Here is a 24,131-nt window from a genome sequence, read left to right as displayed (position 1 = left end):
CCAATGCGCGTCCCCGTTCGTTGTACATGGCATCTTCAGATCTGCCGTGCTGTAGGGCAGATTTGCCAATCTGGGACATGATGTGGTGCCGATCGTGAGTACTTTTTACTCACGATGTATCTCACAATTCATTGTACATCGCGGAATTTGACAGACAGGACCCTGTACACGCTCATCCTCCATCTTGTGCAGCATTGTGGATAGAAGGAGAAGGAAGCATGATTAGGAGCCTGCACACTAAAGTCTGGATTTCAGCACTTTGGTGAGTATTGGTACTGTATTAATGCAATCCCACTGCCCACCAATGTGTGCCACCCACCTACCCACCAATGTGTGCCACCCACCTATAAATGCATGACCTAGCCACCGCCCACCAGAATAAGGTGAGTGGTGGCTGGGTCATGCATTAACCTCCCATGCCCACCAATGTGTGCCACCCACCTACCCATCAATGTGTGCCACCCACCTATAAATGCATGACCCAGCCACCGCCCCCCGTAAGGTCACGAGCTACCTAATAAATAACTAGAAAACACTCCAAATATATATAAATTTCAAAAACAAATATATTACAAGATAAACAAATACTTTTCAACAACATAATCAATTTTATTACAACATAAAATGTATTTCAACAGTATAATCAAATATATTATCTTTGTTTATGTTGCTGTAATATATTTGTTTATGATGTTGTAATATAACATCATAAACAAATGTATTGCAACAACATAAACAAATTTATTACATACATAGAAATATATTAAAAACCTGTAAAAAACAAATTAAAATACAAATAAAAACGCATTACAATTCTGTAAAATAAAACATTAAAATACAAATAAAAACACATTACATTCCTGTAAAAAAGCAAAACATTACAATACAAATAAATACACATTACATTCCTGTAAAAAAAAAATACAATACAAATGAAAACACATTACATATCTGTATAGAAAAAAATTACAATACTAATAAATACACATTAGGTATTTATATGTCCTTATTTTTTGTTCTTCCTAGGAATGTCTATGGATAGTGAGCACGAGTTTGTGACTGGATTCCTTGAGATCCTACAGTCAAAAGAATGTCTATGGCAGATAAGCTGTAGACAATACCATAATAAGTTTCAGAAATTGGCAGCTTGAGTTGTTGTTGGAGTACACTAAAAAGTTAATTACGGATGCTGACCTAAAAACAGTCCACCACAAAATCCAGAAACTGCATACGGTCTACATCACGGAGAAGAAGAAAGTGGACGATTCAAAAAGGTCCGGAGCAGGCACCGACGATGTGTATCATCCAACATTGTGGTACTATAATTTGATAAGTTTCATCAGCAATCAGGAGCCACAACGCCAGTCTGTCATCCTGATGGCCAAGCAAGAGGGAGAAGAGGAGGCAGCAGAAGTGAGTGAACCGTCTGAGGAAATTTTGTTAAATTGCAACACAGTTCATTAACCAAAATCTTTTTTTTTTTAGAATAATCCCAAATGTCCACTGTAGTCAGTTAGTTCACAGACAGTCTTCCTGCCATGGCACCGCACCTGGTCCATTGAAATAGGCCATATACTCCTCCATCACTTCTTTGGCACGTGCGGTTGATGTTGTTGAAATTGGTGGTGCAGACACTGATGTAAACTGGGCAATCTCCTCCGGATGGCCTACATCTTCTGGTCTAGCTGTGACTGGTCCTCGTTGGGTAGTTTTTCTTCACAGAAAGTTATGCAGCACACAGCATGCCATCATGACCCAGTCTATATTGTCCACAAGTAGGTTTATGGTAATGTGGAAAATGCGGTACCGGTTGCTGAGTATTCCAAATGCATTTTTCACAATGCGCCATGCACGGGATAGACGGTAGTTGTAGATCCTCTTCTGTCTGGTCAGGCCCCTCTGTGCAAATGGCTTCATTACATGTTCATGTAATGCAAAAGCCTCGTCTGCAACAAAAACATAATTTAAGCCGTGCTGTGTCTCGTCCAGTGATGGCAAGTTGAGGGTTTTGTTGGTGTGTCACAGAAGAAGATTCCCTCCAGCACACTACAGCAATATTAGCAAAAATACTTGAATCCTACATGATAATAGAAATTCAGAGGTATTGGTTGCATACATTTGCAAATATATGATTAAGCGCCGGGCCAGCGTCAAGGCTCCTCTATACCGGTGTCCCTAACATTAAGGGGTTCATGTTCGAGGCGCAGAGCAGCCCAAAAGAACCCAGCCAAGGACCACTCCCAGAGCATCACACAAAAAATGGAATAAAGGTGATAGTGAAGTGTAAAGTGTAGATGTGTCAAGATAATCAATAACTGTTAATATAATAAGAAAGAATTAAAATTACATAAATAATAAACAAACGAATGGAAAGGTGATGAAAAAATATCTATGTGAATTAAGTGGTGATGCCCTGAAAAAGGCCCAGCCAGAGCCACTCCGGGGGCCCCACGCCCAAACGCTCACCCCAAACTAATTATTGCTACAAAATAGTAGCACCCACTCTGGGTCATATAATTACAATTAATGTACTGCATGATAAAAGCACATGTATAAACAGAGCTGACTCACCTAGGAGGTACCCCAAAAACCTCCAAATGGCACTATGCGGACCAGCACATCCTCCCAATGCTGGCTCCTTTCATGCCTCTCAGAACTGCAAATAGAAAGTATGGTGGTCGCTCCCATCAGCTTAATGATATTGCACAGGTGCTTGTAAAGGGCGGGGTTTATACTGAACCACAGAAGAAGATTCCCTCCAGCACACTGCAGCAATATTAGCATTCAGTATAAACCCCGCCCTTTACAAGCACCTGAGCAATATCATTAAGCTGATGGGAGCGACCACCATACTTTCTATTTTTGTTGGTGAGTCTCTGGTAGAATGCCGTCTGTTTTGAAGGACCCACCATCCGAACCACGGCCATTCTTGCCAACATCCACAAACAAAAATTCGTAGTTGGCATTCACCACTGCCATGAGAACGATGCTGAAGAAGCCTTTGTAGTTGTAGTAATATGATCCGGTATTGGCAGGTGGGTTGATGCAGATGTGTTTTCCATCGATGGCTCCTCCGCAGTTAGGGAAATTCCAACATTGTTCAACCTGTTCAGCGATGCTCTTCCACTCCTCCACGGTGGAGGAGTGGGTTAAAACATGACTATAATATTTTTTCTCCATTTTTTTTCCTATATAGACTCCCACCCAAGAGCCTGATATGTCCTCCACGCTGAAACCTAAGTTTGATCAGGAACAGCAAGGTGGAAAATTCTTCCCTATTGCCCCCCCCCCATCATGTTCCGCACCTCCCCAACAAAATAAAAAAAAAACAGGGGAAAAAGCAGCAGCAGTACTCAGAACAGTAGGACATATTTCTCCAACAAGCAGAACGCATCCTTTAGAAACCGCCGGATGACATTGACGATTTCACAGTGCATATTAACAGTAGAATGCGAAAAATGGATGACCCAACTAAGAAAAATGTCCACAGGCTTGTTATTGAGCTATTAATTTGATCACTCAACTTACATTGCAGACCCACTTCTATATTCGCCTGCCCCAACCGCATATGTGAGGCCCCCCCAGCCCAGTTGGAGGTTACTCCCCCACCCGATACCCCACCCACAAGCCAGACCATTTATAGTGCTCTGCTGGAGTCAGAGGAAGATTTGCCCCATTACTTGTAATTTTTAGGTATTTTTTTTTATTATTGTTGCCTGTACTATCACCAAATTTTATCACTCAGAATAGGTGCTGTATGGTATACGGTGGTGATGATGCTGATTGGACAAGGTCACTACACACATGGTGCAAGTACAGATTAATGGAATCTGGGGCCACAATCTGTACTTGTGCCATGTGTGTATTGGCCTGTTCAAACTGACCCCTACAGTATAACATACAGCAGCCTACCTATAGGGATTGATAAAATTTGGTGATAATGCTGTTTTCAACATTTTATATACATAATGTGAAATTGATATATTAATAAAAAACACAAAAAAACTTATTTAATACTGTGCAGTGTTGTTGGCACAGCCTTGTTTATGCAGTCTTTTGCTTGACAACACAGTTATATAAAGAGTTAAAAAATAAATAAATAAATAAAAAATTCTTTCACAAGAAACAAATGTGCAGTGTGTTTTTTTGTTTTTACCTTGCAATACTGGCACTGCAGCACTTTAACAATAGTCTTGCAGGTCTCTGGGATGATTACGCCCAAGGACTGAGGGGAGATGAGGGTCCCAAACTTCAGGTCTTCTAGTGACCTTCCTGTAGCCAGGTACCTCAGGGTAGCCACCAGTCTCTCTTCAGCAGGGATTGCCCTCCGCCACTTTGTGTCCTACCTCCGGATGTGGGGGGTCACCATACGCAATAAGTCCTGGAAAGTGGCGTCATCCATGCGCAGATAGTTGCGGTTAGTCGTCCGGGTTGTTATCCTTGATCTCCATCAGCAGGGACATGTGAGAGCGAGTATCCCCTTGCAGCAGCCACTCCTTGGTCCAGCATGCTCTTCTCCTCCTTCGCTGGGTCCTCTCCTGGATCACCTTGACCCCATCTTGGACGACCAACACTTTATACTGATAGGGATGCATCAGCACAGAATTCAGGAACAGGATAGAATGCAGGTAGCACACACTTGCAGGTAAAAGACACTTTGTAAAAGACAAGTCAAATGCAAAGCAGAGCACAGTAGCAATGTACAGGGCTCAGCAGGTATACACCTAGCCTCACTAGTAGCAGAGCAGAATGTGCACAGGGTTAAAATGGCGCATTATTTAAATTTCCCACCAATCGTGAGGATCCTCGTGTGTTGTTTGGTAAACTCATGATCTATCGGGCACGATCTCACGATTTGGACTTCCGACACGATTCACGATAGATCGTGAAATCGTGATTCAAATTGGCAGCTATTTTAACCTAATCATGCTCACGACTGCCGGGGAGCTCCCGGGAAGAGTTCATGGGAAATCGTACACGATGTCGGATCGCCAGAATATCGCTATGTGTGTAGGCACCTTTAGTGTCATCCCCCCATTGGCTCTACTGCAAGGCTGATGGGAGATGTCGCTTACGATGTCATACTGCAGTATGCAGCATGACATGTCCCTTCCCCCATCCCTTCTCCAATCGGACCCAGCATCGGCAAGTAGCGTCGGGAAGGAGTTCCAGGAGCTATTCAATTCAGCGTGCTTAGTCCTATAAAAGGGTTTCTTTTCGCACACAGAATAGAGGCATGCCGAATATCATTTTATTCAACAGAAGCTGCTTGTGCGTCCTATCTGCATCACTGTGCGAATAAGATGCATTCAAAGGTGAAAATATGCTCGGCGCCACAGAGACGCACGATGCTCGCGCGTTTTGTTTAACGTGAATTGCAGCATACGGAGATAAGATGTATGTGGACACATCTGTACTTTGACCAGTCCTATTTTTTCATCTACAAGATCTTTAACATAACACGAGGCTCACTGGAAAAAAACTAAGGCGCCATCAACTACTAGTAAGTGGTTAGACAGAAGATTAGATCTGGATTAAATAAAAAAGAAACTTGCATAGTCCGGCAATAACATAGTATTAACAGTCTATTAAGTCATTATTATTTTTTTTTTGCAGAAGGATCTGATGTAAGTTACTGGCAGATGAGAAAATGTAATTCAGTAACAGTTGTTATCATCAATCATTATCTGCTGTAGTTACATTTGGATGCATAGTACTGTAACCTTGCACTATTTGCACCAAATGTAAAATAGAAACAACTCTAATAACAAAAAAAAAAAAAGGAAAATAACAAAAAAAATATTGGATTAAATTGCAACTATTAATTAAAAATATGTGTTGTAAAGGAGCGCAAATTGGTGTTTTATTTTTCTGTGAATGTTAGAAAAGCCTAATTTACTGGTAAAATCATTAAGAAGTTGATTCCTAGATGCATTTTGTTGAATGTCATGCTACTTTCTAATACCCCTTTTACACCAAAGTCCCGGGTCTGATCCGGGATTTGGAATACGTTTCCAAGCCGGATCAGACCCGGGACAGACCCCCTTTTACACCCGGGTCAGCACAGTTCACACCGGAGCCGGGTCTGCGCTGTTCCGTTCTGGTCGGCCCGGCAGTGGACGCTTGGAGATGATGTCATCTCCAAGCGCCACCGAAGTCGGCCAATCGGACGGCATGTGGCACGACCCGGGTCATCGTGACCCAAGTCGTGCCGTTTACACTGCAGGGTGACATGGGAATAACCCGTGCTCAACCCTGCAAGCCGGCCGGGTCGGATCCCCGGGTCACTGGACCCGGGTTGATCCATTTACACCGACACAAATCCCGGGTTGATGCACGTTCACGTGTAAAGGGGTATCAGTCTCTATGGGTAACTTACAAAGCACAGGTAAAAATCCAAGGGATAGCGGCTTTTCACAGCTGCTGATAGTCAGACGATTTGCCAGTATAAAACAAAACGCTGATAATAATAAATGTAAAACATGCCAGGCTTTGCGTTTAATATTAATGATGTTTTAAATGAGCCTTTCCTGAGCTGTTGAATGTGTCTTACTCTCGCTTAGATTTAGGATTTGTAGATAGTTTATGTTTGTATGAAATGTTGTCAGCCTTTCCAGCATTCCAAAGTTATTCCAGCAGCCAATATCAGCCTCCTGGCCGTCCCTCCACCCTAAGTGGCTTGAGGCCCTGTGCAACTGCCCATATCTCATTACAAAATGCTGGTCCTGCATATCCTCCGAAATTGGGATGTAGACATGCAACTACAGTATGTACACGTGCAGTGGGCAGAGAAGTGCATTGTGAAACATTATATGCATTGCACAGTTTTCCATTCTCCCTTATAGTTTTAAAAATCTTGTAATGGCTCAAACAAGCAATTAATGCAAAGAAACCACAAACTGTAAAACTGAAAAAGATAGGAGCCCAATGGGAAGGTAGGCAGTGTTTTCTGACAACTTTAACATTAGCGCCTTTGTACAGAGGAATTGTGGGCAAAATATACAAGGGATGTGCAAAGGCATCTGGGTAAGCAGGTACATTTATGCACATTGGAGCTTGAATGTAAGTTTGCTAGGAACATTTCAATTATTAGTCATGTTATCAAGACCATAGACGAAACTTAGGGGTGGTCCCGGGGTGCACCGGACCACCTATTAGCATTGTTCCCCAATCCGCTGCTGATTCGCATATTTTTGAATGTAATTAACGGCTGCCCGGTCAGGAGCGCATTAAGGGCCTGATTCAGAGCCACTCGTAAGCGGCAGCTCGTTCGCTCCGAGCGATGTTTGCCCAACTGCGAATGCGTACGGATCGTTATACGCATGCGCGAACCAGTAAGTGTGGCCGAAATTCATGTGCTCGCAAAATAGCGAATGCCTGATAAATTGAGTGACAGGATGAGGCGTATGTGGGTGGTACCAGGGGAAGGTGCTTGAAAACGGGGAGTGGACATCCGATCGCAGGCGTGCTTAAAGGTCAAAACGGGCGTTTTATGGGTATGCATAATTAAAACAGCAGCGTCATTGACCACGTCACTGGGTTTTTTTTTAGCCAGAACTGCTCGCAAAATTGTGGTAGCAAAAACCAACCACAAGAATAGCAAGCAGCTCATACCCTGTTCGATGTACTCAATTAATCTAATAAATAGCGGACATGACGTAGGATGCGAGCGGCCAGGGGGCGTAGTTTCCCAAAAAACGACCGCATGTTTTGTTCGCTCGCTCAGACCTAGAGGCGTGAACAGACCGCAAACAGCGAACGGTTCATTTGAATAGCCACCCCTATTTTCAGGACGAGCGAGCGCTAATTGCGTCCGGCTCTGAATCAGGCCCTAACTGCACTGCATTTCCCGCACATGACCGGAAGGACCATCTTGCTCCCCAGCTCCGCCTCCCCTGCGTTAACACCAATGGGATACGTCATCCGATACTGCTGCACAAGTGCAATGTGACGTCATGACGCCTGGCCGTGCGCGCTAGCATTGCTGTGAAGAGCTTACAAGTGGAGGTGCTGTGCAGCAATGCCAAGAGGGCATCCTGATAGGGAGCGACATCAGCCAGGAGGCATTGCCAGCCAGTCTGTAAAAGAAAAGGAGAGGGGGTTAGACCGTCAGAGAACTTTCGTGTCCCCATCCCCAGGTAGTAGGGCAATGTTTCTGGCTGCAGCTTGGGGGGAAAGGGGAGGGGCCGTGCTTTGCATGTAGCTTGTTAGTGTGTAATGGCGAGAACCCTTATTTTTAATCATTTTTTTTTTTTTTATTACAAATTTTTCACACTAATATAAAATGGTCACACTAGACGATACATCATCTCATTCCTTGGATCGGGCCACCATATCGAGCACATTGTCTCGTATGTACTCACTATGCGTGCCGACATCGGGGTCATTGACCCAGCTGCTGACGCCGACAAGCTCAATGGTGCCGGTGAACGTCATATCGGGTGGCCGGTCACCTGATTGTACAGTGTGTACCACCCGCTCGATATATCACTCATTGGCACCATCGCCTGTCGCATCGGGCTGTTGGCAAGTGTGTACCCACCTTAAAGCTGGGTACACACTAGATGATGTGTGTATACAGCAGTGGCAGATGCGACAGCACAATATATTGGGCGGTCCATACATACTGCACAATCTGGTGTACGACTACCCGATATATTATTTCCCCGCCACATCCAGAACCATGGTGTTGTTCCTTGAGTCTTCAGATTGGCCTGCACTTCAAGCAGATCTGAAGATATGATAAACTAAACATGGCATTGCGCAATAGTGTGTGCACACTGGACGATGTGGACGATTTGTCATTCTGATTCACCTCGAAACGACAAATCATCCAATTTGTCATCTAATGTGTACCCAGCTTTAGAGGCTGCTGGAGGGATATGAGGGGGGGGGGGCATAATGTGTGAGAGGCATTACTGTGTGGCATAATGTGTAAGGGACATTACTGTGTGTGGCATAATATGTAAGGGGCATTACCTTGTGTGGTATAATGTGTAAGGGGCATTACTGTGTGGCATTATGTTGTAAGGGGCATTACTATGTTTGGCATAATGTTATAAGGGGCATAGCTGTTTGTGGCGTTATGTTATTAGAGGCATTACTGTGTGGCATAATGTGTAAATGGCATTAATATGTAGCCTACTGTGTAAGGGGCATTGCTGGGCATGTGTATAGCAGCTTTCACTCTACAGAGAAAGCCTTGGGACTGCCCAGCATCTTCGCGAGTGCTGGGCATGCCCCCTACAGTGATGAAAAGAGGGTGCATCTTAAAACATGCTCCCTTTCCGAAGGAGCACAACTCTTTTTTTTGGGTTCACACAATGGTGTTCATTTTCATGCCAGCCACCCTGCCCCTCTCCGGCTCTGGCATGAACATTATCTGTAATTAATGAGAAATCAAGAAAACTACATTTAGTGTTCCCACTAGGCTGTTTTAGATGGGCACCACGCTCTGCCTGATTTTAAAGTGGCAAAATGTGTCCTGCCTTTATAGTGGCGCCCCTCTAAGCAGCCTGCCCTGTGCCATCCCTATCTGCGGGCCACAGTGTCCCTCAGGTGGGAATAGCCGTAATGTCCAATCGCTGCCGGATGAAGAGATGCAGTTGTGCACGGCATCTATTCACAGTGAGGGGGGAGTTTGGGGGAAGCCCAGCACCAGTTTGTCACACTTGGTGCTGGACACACTACCAAGAGTGAGGAATTGGGGATGCATCACAAAAACCACATCCCCACGCTGATCGGCCGCGTTCCTTCGGCGAGTGCATAGGAGCCTGACACGAATCTGAGTGCCCTGCCCCCAGTCTACTGGGAACACTATATATTGCATTGCATAACTATTGGTCATACGACTGTGTGGCAAACAGTCAAGAAACAGTAACACATATTCTTTCTGACAGTGGTAATACTGGGACCACCCATTAACAGATCTCTAGTTTTGCCTATGATCAAGACTAATACTGTAATTATTTTCATACGGACACATTTGTAGCTTGCAAATAGTGCAATTCATGTTACCTTTTGGCACTGTTAGCGCATTTGAGGCCTATACAGGGTCTATTATTAAGAGACACGAGAGATGAAAGATGTGCCCAGCATCATTGCTTGGTATTTAACATATAATTATGTTTGGGCTAATCCAAAATAACTATGACATATGGATAAACACATAGTTTGTCATTGCAGTTCTGCTAATTAATGGATACTAGTAAAGAATTTTAACAAAGGCAAAATCCCAGATGAAACAGTTGTCGGTGCTTATTCCTCACTAATACAAAGCTGTATATATCTAGCAAAATGAAAGTATTAAAGAATAAAAAGTGGGTGTTCCAGCTCTAGCATTTGTGTAGTGATCCTGTTTTATTAAATGAAAAATAATTTGGAAAATATGACTTATATTGCTATCCTGTGTCCAAAAACTTCCTGCCTGATTTCAAAGTTTATTCCAAACCAATCAGCATAGGGGATGTTTTGCAAAAGAGGAATTTGTTTTTAATGGACACTTTTGACCCACCAGGAAAACTGCAGCTTACATCCCCCCTCCTCACTCTCCGTCTCACCAAGTTTACATGTAAGAGCAGCTGGTTCCTCTATCACACTAATAACTGTTCAGATCAGCTGGGAGCCTATTACAACTTTTGTGAACAAAATCAGATCCAATCCCTTCACTGCTTGATACTATTAAGGCCAGGGCATGAATCCCCCCCTTCAACAGTTTTAGGGAAGTTTATGGAACGTCTTAGGAATTTGCCAACCAGTGCCAGGGGGTCAGGTGACATTTATCAACGTCTCCCAGGAGTGGAGAGACTGTCTTTATAGAGACAAGCAGAACCTTCAAGAGGGAGATTGTGCCTGGACCCAAGAAGAGGGTGACACAACCATGCCTGAACCAGCGAAACCGGGTAGGACAGTGTCTCCCGTGTGCTCTCTGATTGGAGAATAGTTCAGTAGGAGAGAAAATATTATTTAAGGATTAATAACATTTATTAGTTAATAAGATGAAAAAACTGAAACAAATGGGAAGCACCTGGGCTAATTAAGTTAAAAATGTAAATTAATGTACCTTATATAGTGTTTTATAACAATATATATGTTGGTTGTTCATCAAATGCCAAAGACTCAACTTAACAGGCTCTGCTTTTCATTGTTCCAACCTGTGCAGGAGCCTCACATCAGTGATGTTCCAGCAATGCATTGCCTAGCTCTTCTTAGCACATACCATTGCATATTTTATAATCACAGAATGCCATTTTGCTTATTTATAATGGAATTTAAAATAGACACTAAGCAAAATAGAAATCTACTAAGAGACTCGGTAATATGTCTTATGATAATCTTCTTCTACATATCAGTTTGATGTCACCCTGTTTTGCTAGACATTTAAAAGAGGTATATTTACTAAAGTGCAGGTTTTTAGAAGTGGAGATGTTGCCCATATCAACCAATCAGATTCTACTTAACATTCATTTAACACCTTCTAGAAGATAATAGCTAGAATCTGATTGGTTGCTATGGGCAACATCTAAACTTCTTAAAACCCGCACTTTAGTAAATATACCCCCTATAATCCACTTTTCTTAGTTTACACTTCTGTATGATAAGACAACATTTAATGTACAGTATACTACACAAAAACACAGTAACAACAAGTGAGCTAGCGTTCCATTGTGACAGCTGCTGGATGCTGGCATGGGAGCTATAGAATTACTCCAATGTTACAGATACTTTTTATCAAACGCTTCAATAAAACTGAGTTGCGGTCTCTTTTACTAAATCCAGAAGCTAAATTTAGATCTTTTAAACTCCATCCAAGTTACTGACGCAACTATGTGCAGCATTTTCTGTGGATCATGCATGTACTTGCTATAGTAATAAACAGGCAAGGTGAAAGTGCTGGGATATTGCAATAATGATGTTTCATGATGTTTCCATTACTAGACCTGATCGCATTGCATCTCAAAGAGTTGTGTTATATATAATAAAGTAATGTTTGCACTTTTTGCAGATGAAATAGAAAATGTCCTTTTCCCAATTATCTTACTATATTATATATTTTTACTTTAACACATAAAACTCTGTCCCGGGGATTTCATTGCTATAAGAATCAGTATACATTTATGAGTGCATTCATATGTTTATGATTTGTTTAAGTAGATTTAACAGAGCTTCAAAGGGGGTTAAAAGTTAGATTTTTTTGTTATTCCTTTTAGTTGCACGTAATGTCATAATTTGTAATAGTAACTTATTTGTTGTCACAATATTTGCTTCTAATATACCAATTAAAAATTATATATTATAAAAACAGAACTGCCAGTACTTGTCTCATCTATAGTAGAGATGGATGTCCTGTACATTTCAGACTACTGGCTGGGTAGTATAACTTCAGGAGTGCTTACAGTTAGTCAGGTCTGGGACAACATACAATCTGTCATTTCCTTATCTGCCTAAAGAATAATTGTTAGTCTCATGTCAGTACTGTATATCCGCAATACTTTCATCATCAATCAATTGCACATGCCTTTGCATTTATGTTTTTAAAGCTAAAAATAAACCAAGATCTTGGCAGTATTCCTATTTAAAAGAATATTAGTACGACGCCTTATAGAGTTTCACATGAGTGCTAGCTGTATAGCACAAATGCTGTGAGTCTGGTAGTGATGGTTGATGGATTATTGGAGACATCTCAACTCTTTCCAAGACGGCAAAACGCAATAACTACAATGCAGTTTTGTTTGTTTTTGGGTTTCCCAAACTCGGTCCTCAAAGCACCATAACAGTCCACGTTTTAAGGATATCCATTCTTGTGCACCAAAGCTATAATCAAACTTAATGAAGTACTAATGAAGTCACCTGTGCTTAAACAGGTATAGCCTTGAAACTTGGACAGTTAGGGTGCCTTGAGGACCAAGTTTGGGGACCAATGCTTTTGGGCAAATGTGATATAAACTGATATCACCTCCCAATGTCCTTAATGTACTGGCTTATGTGCTTCCTCCTGCAAACTTTGCAAGATAAATTACTTTTATTTTATTTTTTCAATCTAGCTTTCTTCTGTGTTTTCGGATATCTAGTTTTGTTTTGTATTAGACACAATTGTTTATTTTTTGTGCTCTGGGATATGATGCAAAACAGAATGCACGGAAGATCTGTCTTATGTTTTAGGGCAATGAATATAAAGATCTTTGCCTGACGATATAAAGACATGACTTAGAATGGGTTGGGTATGGGAATACCTGCGCTCGGGATCCTGGCGGTTAGAAGAACGAAACACCGACATCCGAACAGGTTTAGGATACCAACACTTGTTGATCGGTATCCTAACCCTCCCCCTCTCCTTACCCTAACACTCCCTCCCCAGTACTTAAACCTAACCTCCTCCTCCCGCACCCTAAACCTAACCCTCCCCCTTAGTGCCTAACTCTAACCATCCCGCTAGTGCCTAACCCAGTGGTTCCCAAACTTTTTTGAATCACGGCGCCCTAGTGTATCAGCATTATTTTCACGGCACCTCTCAGCTAAAAGTTTGTTATTGAGAAATTCAGAGAAAAATGTAATGAAGTAAATTGTACTTTCCGGTCATCCTTAGGTTTGGTTATATAGTGGCGGACAGGTTTGTGCCTCTGTTTGTGCACATATTTTAATTACATTGACCATAAAGAATTTGCTTTGGTGCTGGACCACCAACCTGAGGAACCACTGCAAGTGTCCCCAGGGTGCCGCGGCACACAGTTTGGGAACCACTGCACTAACCCCTAACGCTAATCCTCCCCCTAACCCCCTCTTTAACTTCAGGATTCCTGCGGTCGGAATGCCGGTGCCGGGATTCTGACAGGTGCCGGAATCCCCGCGGTCGGGATTATGACAGCATCCCCTTAGGAGCATAGAATACATTTTCCCAGCAATTCAGACCAAACTGTCAGAGGAACATGTTTTAGTGGGTCCTTATTTTATAATATTACAAGCTGGGGCCATACCTACTCATTTTATGCAAGGTTATATAACATCAGTTCAGAACTGACTGATAAGAAATCGTATGTGGCTCAGAAGAATAGCTATAGTCTTAAGAGCATAATATACCAGTAAGTGATATAAGAACACTGTATGTCTGTTCTAGTGTGCAAGATCCCTCACCCCCACACAATCCTTATATAGAGTCTATGTATGGAAAGGATATTCTGTGTGAAATAAGGTTATTGCCTTCATCCAAGACCATGTGGGGCTGACACAGTAAGAACGTTAAAGACTCTATAGTGCAGCAAGAATCTCCTATCAGAGTACTCCCCTCCAGGGACGTATATACCCATTAGCCAGGATGGAACTCGCCAGGGGTGCCGGCCGACGAGGCGCGCCAGCTGGTTGTATCCACGGCCAGGTGGTAGAATCAATACAGGACTGCCAGGACTGAAGTCCCGGGTACGCCCCTGCCTCCTACCCGAGGCAAATGTCTAGGGCCGATTAGCCACTGCCGACTGTTGGCGGCTGCCTGGTAGTCACAATGAATTAAGGTTTTCGTTTTTTTACACAAGACGTGCGTGACGTAAGATATGGTAAGTATGTTTGGGCAGCGGGGGCTGAATGTGAGTGGCCAGGGGCTGGAGAGACAGAAGGGGGGCTGGCTTGGGAGACAGAAGGGGGATGGCTGGGGATACAGAAGGTGTGAAGCTGGGGACACAGGAGGATGGCTGGGGAGACAGAAGGGGATGTCTGGGGAGACAGAAGGGGGGTGGCTGGAGAGACAGAAGGGGGGTGGCTGGAGAGACAGAAGGGGGATGGCTGGGGAGACAGAAGGGGGATGGCTGGGGAGACAGAAGGGGGATGGCTGGGGAGACAGAAGGTGTGAAGCTGGGGACACAGGAGGATGGCTGGGGAGACAGAAAGTGTGAAGCTGGGGACACAGGAGGATGGCTGGGGAGACAGAAGGGGATGTCTGGGGAGACAGAAGGGGGGTGGCTGGAGAGACAGAAGGGGGGTGGCTGGAGAGACAGAAGGGGGGTGGCTGGAAAGACAGAAGGGGATGGCTGGAGAGACAGAAGGGGGATGCTGGGGAGACAGAAGAGGGATGGATGGGGAGACAGAAGGGGGGCTGCCTCATGAAACCAAAAGAGGTGCTGGCTAATGAAACATGGGGGCTGGCTGGGGAGACAGAAGGGGGGCTGCTGGGGAGGCATTATAAGTACAGAATGTAATTATTCAGAAATTATGGGGGGCGCCAGTCCATTACTTTGCCAGGGGCACTCAGACCCCTAGATATACCCCTGTTCCCCTCCTATTAAGTGTGATCAGGGTATAGATGAAATTGGACTAGTTAAACAGTGGACCTGATGGCGATGTCTATAAATGTAATTTGGGCTTCCTTCCAGCGGTACTCAGAGACTGTTCAACAGCCACTTCACACAGAGAAGGGAGCAGATCTGGAAGCAGATAATTGTAACTAAAAGACATTATATACTCAGTGTCTACAGAAGGACAGATGGCTCCAGATGTCCTGGCAGATAATCTACTATTGGGTCCTAATAACGTGACTAAACTGGAAATACTTGGGAGGCAGAGCTTATAGCAAGGTTTAAAGGCATAAATCAAAGGGGAGATTTACCAAATCTTGGAGGTAAAGTGGAGAAGTTGCTCAAAGCAACGAATCAGTTTCTGTCATTTTTCTAGCACAGCCTGTAACATGACAGATACATGCTGATGGGATGGTATCTCTCTCCAAGATTTGATAAATCTCCCCTAGGGTATTGAAAAATGTACTGTATATACAGTACTTCACGCCCACTTTAGCTCAGTAAGGGACATAGGGCCTGATTCAGAGTTGGGAATAGAGTAAGAATTAGCAAGTAACTGTGCATCTGGACAAACCATGATGCAAAGCAAGAGGAGCAAATACATACATTTATTTTGCATGCAGGGTAAATACGGGCTGCTTTTGCATGTAGCCCACATATGCTGGACAGCTTTATTTTTACACTGTAATTTAGATCTCAGTTTGGACACATCCCTCCCAAATCTACATCTCTGCACATTTTACATCTGCCCCACTTGCAGTGCAGCATGGTTTTGACCGAGATACAGTTACTCGTACTCTATTCCCAACTGTGAATCAGGCCCATAGTCATCTTTCATCTCGCATAATCCAGTGTTTAACAAATGAAATTCCTGTTAAAAGATTGCCAACTTGCTCCTGACGGAGCTGAAACATAAATAACACTCTAGGCCTGACCACAAGTAACAGGGGGAAATTCAGGATTTGTAAGGGGGGGTTTCCAAATGCTTGGTTTTAGCATGTGTGGTCAGTCCATGAAGAGGGCATAATTAGCACTTAACCAGCTATAGCCTGCCTCATACAAAGTGTGTATGTCATAATTCTGACATATACAGGGTCAGCGATCATGGTAAGCCATTAGATGTGGCAGTATGGCCGTCCTGCCTGAGCAGAATGTTTTTATTTCAGAGCATTAGAACAAGTCTGTGAGTCTGGGGTAGGGGTAGAAGAACCTAGCACTGCCATGAACATATATGTACACACTGCACTCCTTATACACCTGATAATATTTGTTAAACAGTATTAATAATAATTAACCATATAGATGGTCCATAGCAGTACACCTCTAACATTGCATGTATTCCAGATCTCCTAGTTGGTGACAGGTGTATTCATTACTGGCTGACACATGCTGAAAGATCCACAGGTGGTGGTATTTATTTCATTTACGATACTGAGGAGCTCTTTAAAACATGCAGCTCTAGTATATTTGTATTATATACTACTGCTGTTGTGGTCATGGTGTGAGCTGGGATGGGGAGTTTCCAAGCAATCGAACCCCCCCTGCATTTGCCTATGAGTAGCCCATTACAGCGGTTTCACTTTTTATTGTCTAGAGCATTGAAAAGCCAATCTAATTGCCAGTTTGTGTATAGACAACACTTAGGGTAAGAATGAATTTTGCTTTATCTATGAATGAACCTCTCCTTTCCATCGTCAAATAGAAAGCAAATTCCACCAGAGTTTATCAGCTATGGTACATATTGGACTGAGCTGAGACCAACAGCTGGCAACACCTCTACTGGTTTATGCTGGATTTACAAGTATCCAGTTGTAGCATATTATACAGAACTGTTTCTGTTTGGGGTATATGTTCTTAGCCTTCGTTTTACATGTCAGAATTAGATATTAAGTAATACCTATTATCTTTTATTTGAAAAGCGCTTACTACATTAAGCTGTATATTGGGCGATTCACGATGCAAACAAATTACATACCGTGACATAAATCAAAAGGTAAACATGGCCCTGCCCAAATGGGTAAGAGCAAATAGAAGAGTTGAGCCCTAACTTGATATGAGAAGTGTTAGCCTATTGTACAGGAGGAGAGCACATGGATACCCTTATTTTATTATTGCACAAAGTAATGTACTATATTAATGCAAGGATATATTTCTAAAGAATAAAAATTAACTGTACTTTTAATGAGGAAGTCTGAATTTGGACAATACCTGCTATTTAGCAACCCCGTAACATCTAGTCCTTTAATCCTCTATCACAACTGTCATAATCCTAAACTCATTCTAACTACATTGTAACTATTCATATTCAAGCAGATAGGATGCATTCTCTATGGCTGTCCATAGGGTTGTCCATGGTTGATGTCCTATCACTTTAATATATGCAGAGTAACAGAGCCGTAACTAGACTTTTTGGTGCCCTGTGCCAGAAAGAGCATTGGCGCCCCTCTCATTTATCAAAAGGACATGATGCACCCAAAACAGGGGAATTGCCTCATGGGGAAGAGATAGAGGAGACCAGGAGATGCTGGGAATGAAATAAGAGGAAGTTATAAGTGAGAATGATAATAAACAGAAATTTGACAGGGCCAAACAGCGCCCCTTGACCTGTGGTGCCCTGTGCGATGGCACCGGCCGCACTACTCTAGCTACGGCCCTGCAGAGTAATAGGAGTTACTGTCAGCTCTTAGCTCTGCCAGCCATGAGCATAGCTGCACCAGGAGATGGGGTAATGGGTGTGTGGGAAGGGGGGAACCAAAATGGGAAGCACGTTCTCCTCTCCTCTATTCTCTTCTACTTCGATGATAACAGAGGTTACTGAGCCTCTAGCTTTTTTCATCACTTGTATAACTCTATCATTGATCCCACTGTGAAAATGATACAACAGTAACCTGGATGAGTATCTGGTGATACTGTGCACAGTGCTAAGAATTACTCTCTTGTGTCAGTGATTAGAAATGCTTATAAGTAATATAATTTCTGATCTCATGACAAGCTTGTGATGAGAGTAAAGGTCAGTAGGATGTAATCAGCTTCCTATAAATCCTCTACACATATTAAGTGATATAATTTGGCAGACCTATGGTAGCCCTTTGTGACTGCGACTTTACCGTGATCATTCGGCAGCTTAGCGTGCTATATATGTTGACAAAAAAATTATCTGGTAAATTCCCAAGGCCAATAGGCTGATAATACTCTTCAGTACGCTACAGATGTAAGTGAATAAAATCGTCAAGGAGCCCAAACTGTAGAAACTCTAAACAGTACTGATTTTCAGAAAATAAAAGGGCATGGACTATGGGGAAGTAGCCTTGTAGCAGATACTCTATAAAACTGGTATATTACTAACCCATTCACAAACCAATCCATGAAGTTGTGACTCTTTGCAGGGGTGCTATGGGCTGGGTTTGGTATAAAATTTCTACAGTAAAAAGATAGAGAATGTCTAGATAGACCCCAAATGGTAGACAGTCAAAAGGTCGACAGGGACAAAAGGTTGACACACAAAATGTCAACATAAATGAAGGTAGACTGGTACAGAAGGTCTACAGGGTCAAAAGGTCGACAGGGTCAAAAGGTTGACACATTTTTATGTTTTTTTCTATCCCTAATATTCACCCTAACCTCCCTCCTATTGCCTAACCCTCCGGTAAGCGCCTAAACCTAACCTAATCGTCCTTCCTAGACCCTAACCTTAACCCTCCGCTAAGTGCCTAACCTAAAAGAGCAAAAAAAAAAAAGTGTCGACCACTTTTATCAATTATTTCACTGTCAAAATTTTGACCCTGTCGACCTTTTGTACCTGTCTATCTTCATCCATGTCAACCTTTTGTACATGTCGATCTTTTGTCCCTGCCTACCTATTAAATGTCTGCCATTTGGTGTCTATCTAGACATGGTCAACCTTTTTAGTGTAGATCTATAGACTGGAACCCCTTAGGCGCTGGTGGTCCAGGGCGAAATAAAGCTATTTATAGTCAAACCCAGTGCTGGTGGAAGCCAATCACAAAATATGTCGACAAACCGAAGTACAACCCTGTTCACCACCTTATAACTGTCCCTAAGGATGACAGGTCTCTACAATTGACTTAATTTAACAATGTTGCTGAATTTCTCAATAAAAAAACCTTTTGGCCTAGGGGTGCCGTGAAAACAGTGCTGGTAGTCTAGGGCGCTGTAACTCATGAAAGTTTGGTAACCACTGCCTTAGACCAATGGAGATGGTTTTGTGTTATGAAAGAAGTGTATTGAAGTCTATTAATAAAAGGTTTATTGGGGTATCACTCAAATTTGGATGTATAAGTAGGTATGCCAGACATGTTCCTAAAAGCCTCTGCTGACAGAAGCAACTCTGCCACACCTTGTCCAACTATAATTCGTTATAGCAGCCTCTATTTAATTTAATGTTTTGTTAATGTAACTTGTATAAAAAAGTATAATGTGGCACATAGAAGTAACATGTAATAAATATTGTCATACTTAATTAAAGACTAACATAAAGCTATACAAGACAGTATTTTAGCAGAAAAACAGAAAGTGTAAATCAACAAATAACGAGTATTGTCTCAAATTTTAAGTTGGTCATGATCTACTGTAGTTAGTAGGGACACTTCTGCACATAAAGAAGCATTACTGATCTGTTCTCTTTGCGATTTGTAAATGACTTTCATTGTCTTAATCGGGAAAAAAAGTGTTGCAACAAAAATAATATTTAAGTACTGCACACTGTAGTTATTCATTTGTGCCATAAAATAATTTCAAATGCTGAGGTTGAATAATATTATTTATTAATATAATAATATTTATTGCCTACACTGCAGGATGATTACCAATCTTCCTATTATAGGATATACATGACATTATCGTGAAAGCCTGGCATTCCTTGTACCACGAGAAGAGCCCATACAGTGCAATGGGTATTCTGAGAGTTCAGCAAGGTGCTTGGCAAAAGGATTAGGAAGAAATTAAATACTCTGGTGACAATAGGTTGTTATAAATCAAAAAGAAGGTACGGTCATATTTCAGTTTGTTTTGATCTAACTTTTTATAACTGATTAGGACAGGGCAGTGACATGTGAAAAAAAGCCTCCAGACATTAGTAAAACATCCTGTCTATTTGAGAACACTCAAAAGCAAATAGACGTATTAGGTTAAAGTTAAAAATGGTTTGTGACAAGTTGTGGTTCACATGTCTAGGTGGCATGGTCTGTGTCTTGTCTGCTGTGCTATCTTATGATTTTGTGAAGTATCCCGATCTAACAGTCATCTAAGGCAATAGGAATCAATTATTATATATGATAATTAGGGGTGAGCGGGTTCGGATTTCTGAAATCCGAACCCCCCCGAGCCCCCCCGATCCGAGGCCGATCCGAGTCAGGCTCGACTTTTCCCGCCTGACTCGGATCTGAAATCGAGGCAAAACGTCATCATCCTGCCTTCCGAGTCTCGCGGGTTTTGGATCCTATATAAGGTACCCGCGTCGGCGCTATTTTCTCACTCGGCTGTGGACAGTGAAGAGGGAGGGTGGGAGTTAGGGCTGGCTGGGCTGTGTAGTGTAGTGTAGTGTAGTGTAGTGCAGAGTAGTGTTGTGCTGTGCTGTGCTGCGCTGTGCTGCTGTTGTCCACTACTTCAAAGTCCATAGGGGCTGGCTGTGTTGTGCTGTGCTGCTGTTGTTAATAGGGGCTGTGTCCACTACTTCAAAGTCCATAGGGGCTGGCTGGACTGTGTTGTGCAGTCAGTTCTCCATAGGGGCTGTGTCCACTCCAAGGTCCTGTGCAGTGTCCCAGTCCTAAAGGGGTGCTGTAGTGTTGTCCAGGGGGTGCTCTGTCCATCAGGGGTGCTCCCCCCAAGTGCTAAAAAAATAATATTTTTTCTGTGTTTGTGAATTGTGTGCGCAGTAGCCGCACGTGCATCAACAAAGTAGTGCCAAGCGTGCGCCTGTGTCATAAGTAAAGGGCCGGCTGGCTTGACCGTTAAAGGGTGCTGTAACCCCCAAAGTACACTCCAAACCAAAAAAATATATATTTTCTGTGTTTGTGAATTGTGTGCGCAGTAGCCGCACGTGCATCAACAAAGTAGTGCCAAGCGTGCGCCTGTGTCATAAGTAAAGGGCCGGCTGGCTTGACCGTTAAAGGGTGCTGTAACCCCCAAAGTACACTCCAAACCAAAAAAAATATATTTTCTGTGTTTGTGAATTGTGTGCGCAGTAGCCGCACGTGCATCAACAAAGTAGTGCCAAGCGTGCGCCTGTGTCATAAGTAAAGGGCCGGCTGGCTTGACCGTTAAAGGGTGCTGTAACCCCCAAAGTACACTCCAAACCAAAAAAAAAATATTTTCTGTGTTTGTGAATTGTGTGCGCAGTAGCCGCACGTGCATCAACAAAGTAGTGCCAAGCGTGCGCCTGTGTCATAAGTAAAGGGCCGGCTGGCTTGACCGTTAAAGGGTGCTGTAACCCCCAAAGTACACTCCAAACCAAAAAAATATATTTTCTGTGTTTGTGAATTGTGTGCGCAGTAGCCGCACGTGCATCAACAAAGTAGTGCCAAGCGTGCGCCTGTGTCATAAGTAAAGGGTCGGCTGGCTTGACCGTTAAAGGGTGCTGTAACCCCCAAAGTACACTCCAGTCCAAACCAAAAAAAAAATTATTTTCTGTGTTTGTGAATTGTGTGCACTGTGGCTGCACGTGCATCAACAAAGGAGCAGCGCCAAGCGTGCGCCTGTGTCCCATAAGTAAAGAGCCGGCTGGCTCATTTCTTAAAGGGTGGTGTAACCCACAAAGTGCACTACTCTCCAGCAAAAATAAAAAAATATTTTCTGTGTTTGTGTGCGCTTTAGCCGCACGTATATATCAATATAACATAAATGGAGGACCAAACTTTTTCCGATAAAAATAAAATAGGGAAAGATCAAGAACCACTTCCTCCTAGTGATGTTGCTGCTGTTGGGAGTTGTTCATCATCCCAGAGAGGAAGTAGGAACATCACTACTTTTACTAAACAATTGACCCTCCAACAGTCCCTAGCGATGAGGATGAAGTACGACAGCAGTCATCCTGAAGCAAAACGTATAACTGAGGCCTTGACTGCTATGTTGGTGTTAGACGTGCGTCCGGTATCCGCCATTAGTGCAGTGGGATTTAGACAATTGATGGAGGTAGTGTGTCCCCGGTTCCAAATCCCGTCTAGATTCCACCTGCATCCTCAAAGCAGCAGCGACAAGCGTGCGTCTGTCTGTTAAAGGATGGTGTAACCCTCAAAGGGTGCTCCACAAACAATAAAAATATTCTTCTTTTTTTTTCTGTCTTTGTGAAATGTGTGGGCTGTAGCCGCACCTGCATCCTTAAAGCAGCAGCGACAAGCGTGCGTCTGTCTGTTAAAGGGTGGTGACACCCTCAAAGTGTGCTACACAAACAATAAAAATATTGTTATTTTTTTTTCTGTCTTTGTGAAATGTGTGGGCTGTAGCCGCACCTGCATCCTCAAAGCAGCAGCGACAAGCGTGCGTCTGTCTGTTAAAGGATTACATCGGTGACAGCATCCAAGTAGGCATGTCAGACAGTCCGTACCTGTACTGGCAGGAAAAAGAAGCAATTTGGAGGTCCCTGTACAAACTGGCTCTATTTTACCTGAGTTGCCCCCCCTCCAGTGTGTACTCCGAAAGAGTGTTTAGTGCAGCCGGGAACCTTGTCAGCGAAAGGCGTAGGAGGTTGCTTCCACAAAATGATGTTCATAAAATGAATTATCAACTCTTCCAGGGAGACCAGCCTCCAGAACATACAGAGGGACTTGTGGTTGTGGATTCCAGCGGGGATGAATTAATACTCTGTGAGGATGAGGATGTACACAACACTGAAGAGGGTGAGGAATCGGTGGATGAGGAGGATGAGGACGACATCTTGCCTCCGTAGAGCCAGTTTGTGTAGGGACAGATTAATTGCCAGCTTGTTTTGTGGGGGCCCAAACGAACCAATCATTTCAGCCACAGTCGTGTGGCAGACCCTGGCGCTGAAATGTTTGGTTTGTTAAAGTGTGCATGTCCTGTTTATACAACATAAGGGTGGGTGGGAGGGCCCAAGGACAATTCCATCTTGCACCTCTTTTTTTTCTTTGCATTATGTATAGTTTGGGGCCTAGTTTTTTAAACTGCCATCCTGTCTGCCACTGCAGTGCCACTCCTAGATGGACCACGTGTTTGTGCCGCCCACTCGTATCTCTTAGCATAGTCATCCAGCTACCTCGGTGCAACCTTTTGGACATAAAAACACTATTGTGAGGTGTGAGGTGTTCAGAATAGACTGGAAATGAGTGGAAATTAAGGTTATTGAGGTTAATAATAGCATAGGAGCAGAAAAACCCACAAATTCTGTGATTTTAGCTGTTTTTATGCTTTTTTTCAAAAAAATACAGATCCAAAACACAAAACCCAGAACCCAAAACACGGAAGGGTGGTTTTGGAAAAACCAATCCAGATCCAAAACATGAAGAAAGATCCAGATCCAAAACCAAAACACAAAACACGAAAAGTGGCCGGTGCACATCCCTAATGATAATGATGATGGATTATGTACAGTATTTGTTTTTAAAAATAACTGTCTTTTTGAATAATATTACATGCCCATATATTTTTGCAAGCTAGAGGGCACCTGTTGCCTACACGCGCTGTACCTTATTTACTGAGCACAAAGTGGCCAAAGCATAGCGCAAAATCCTCGTTGATGATGTCATTGAGCAAGATGTCGGAGAAGCAGAAGTTTGCACTGAATGATGGGATGAGGAGTTATTCCATTCCTTGCAAAGGGGTCTATTTACTAAGTCTTGGATGGAGTCCAGGAAGCAGTTTATATAGGCAAGAGGT

At 43.0% G+C, this 24,131-nt stretch overlaps 1 protein-coding gene across 1 annotated transcript in view; it reads left to right on the top strand.

Annotated features, from left to right (window-relative positions):
* Positions 1–350: 350 nt before the first annotated feature.
* Positions 351–24,131, top strand: part of LOC148501050 (myosin-binding protein C, fast-type-like) — a 159,364-nt gene continuing 135,583 nt past the window's right edge. Inside the window, exons 1-3 of the mRNA XM_088450965.1 lie at positions 351–383; positions 1,147–1,413; positions 10,721–10,901. Coding sequence (XP_088307091.1) covers positions 351–383; positions 1,147–1,413; positions 10,721–10,901 — 481 coding nt within the window. The remainder of the gene's footprint in view (positions 384–1,146; positions 1,414–10,720; positions 10,902–24,131) is intronic.

The sequence above is a fragment of the Taudactylus pleione genome, unplaced genomic scaffold (assembly GCF_031769625.1).
Source record: "Taudactylus pleione unplaced genomic scaffold, aTauple2 ptg000535l, whole genome shotgun sequence".
Lineage (NCBI taxonomy): Eukaryota > Metazoa > Chordata > Amphibia > Anura > Myobatrachidae > Taudactylus > Taudactylus pleione.
This window is presented reverse-complemented; position numbering and strand designations above follow the sequence as displayed.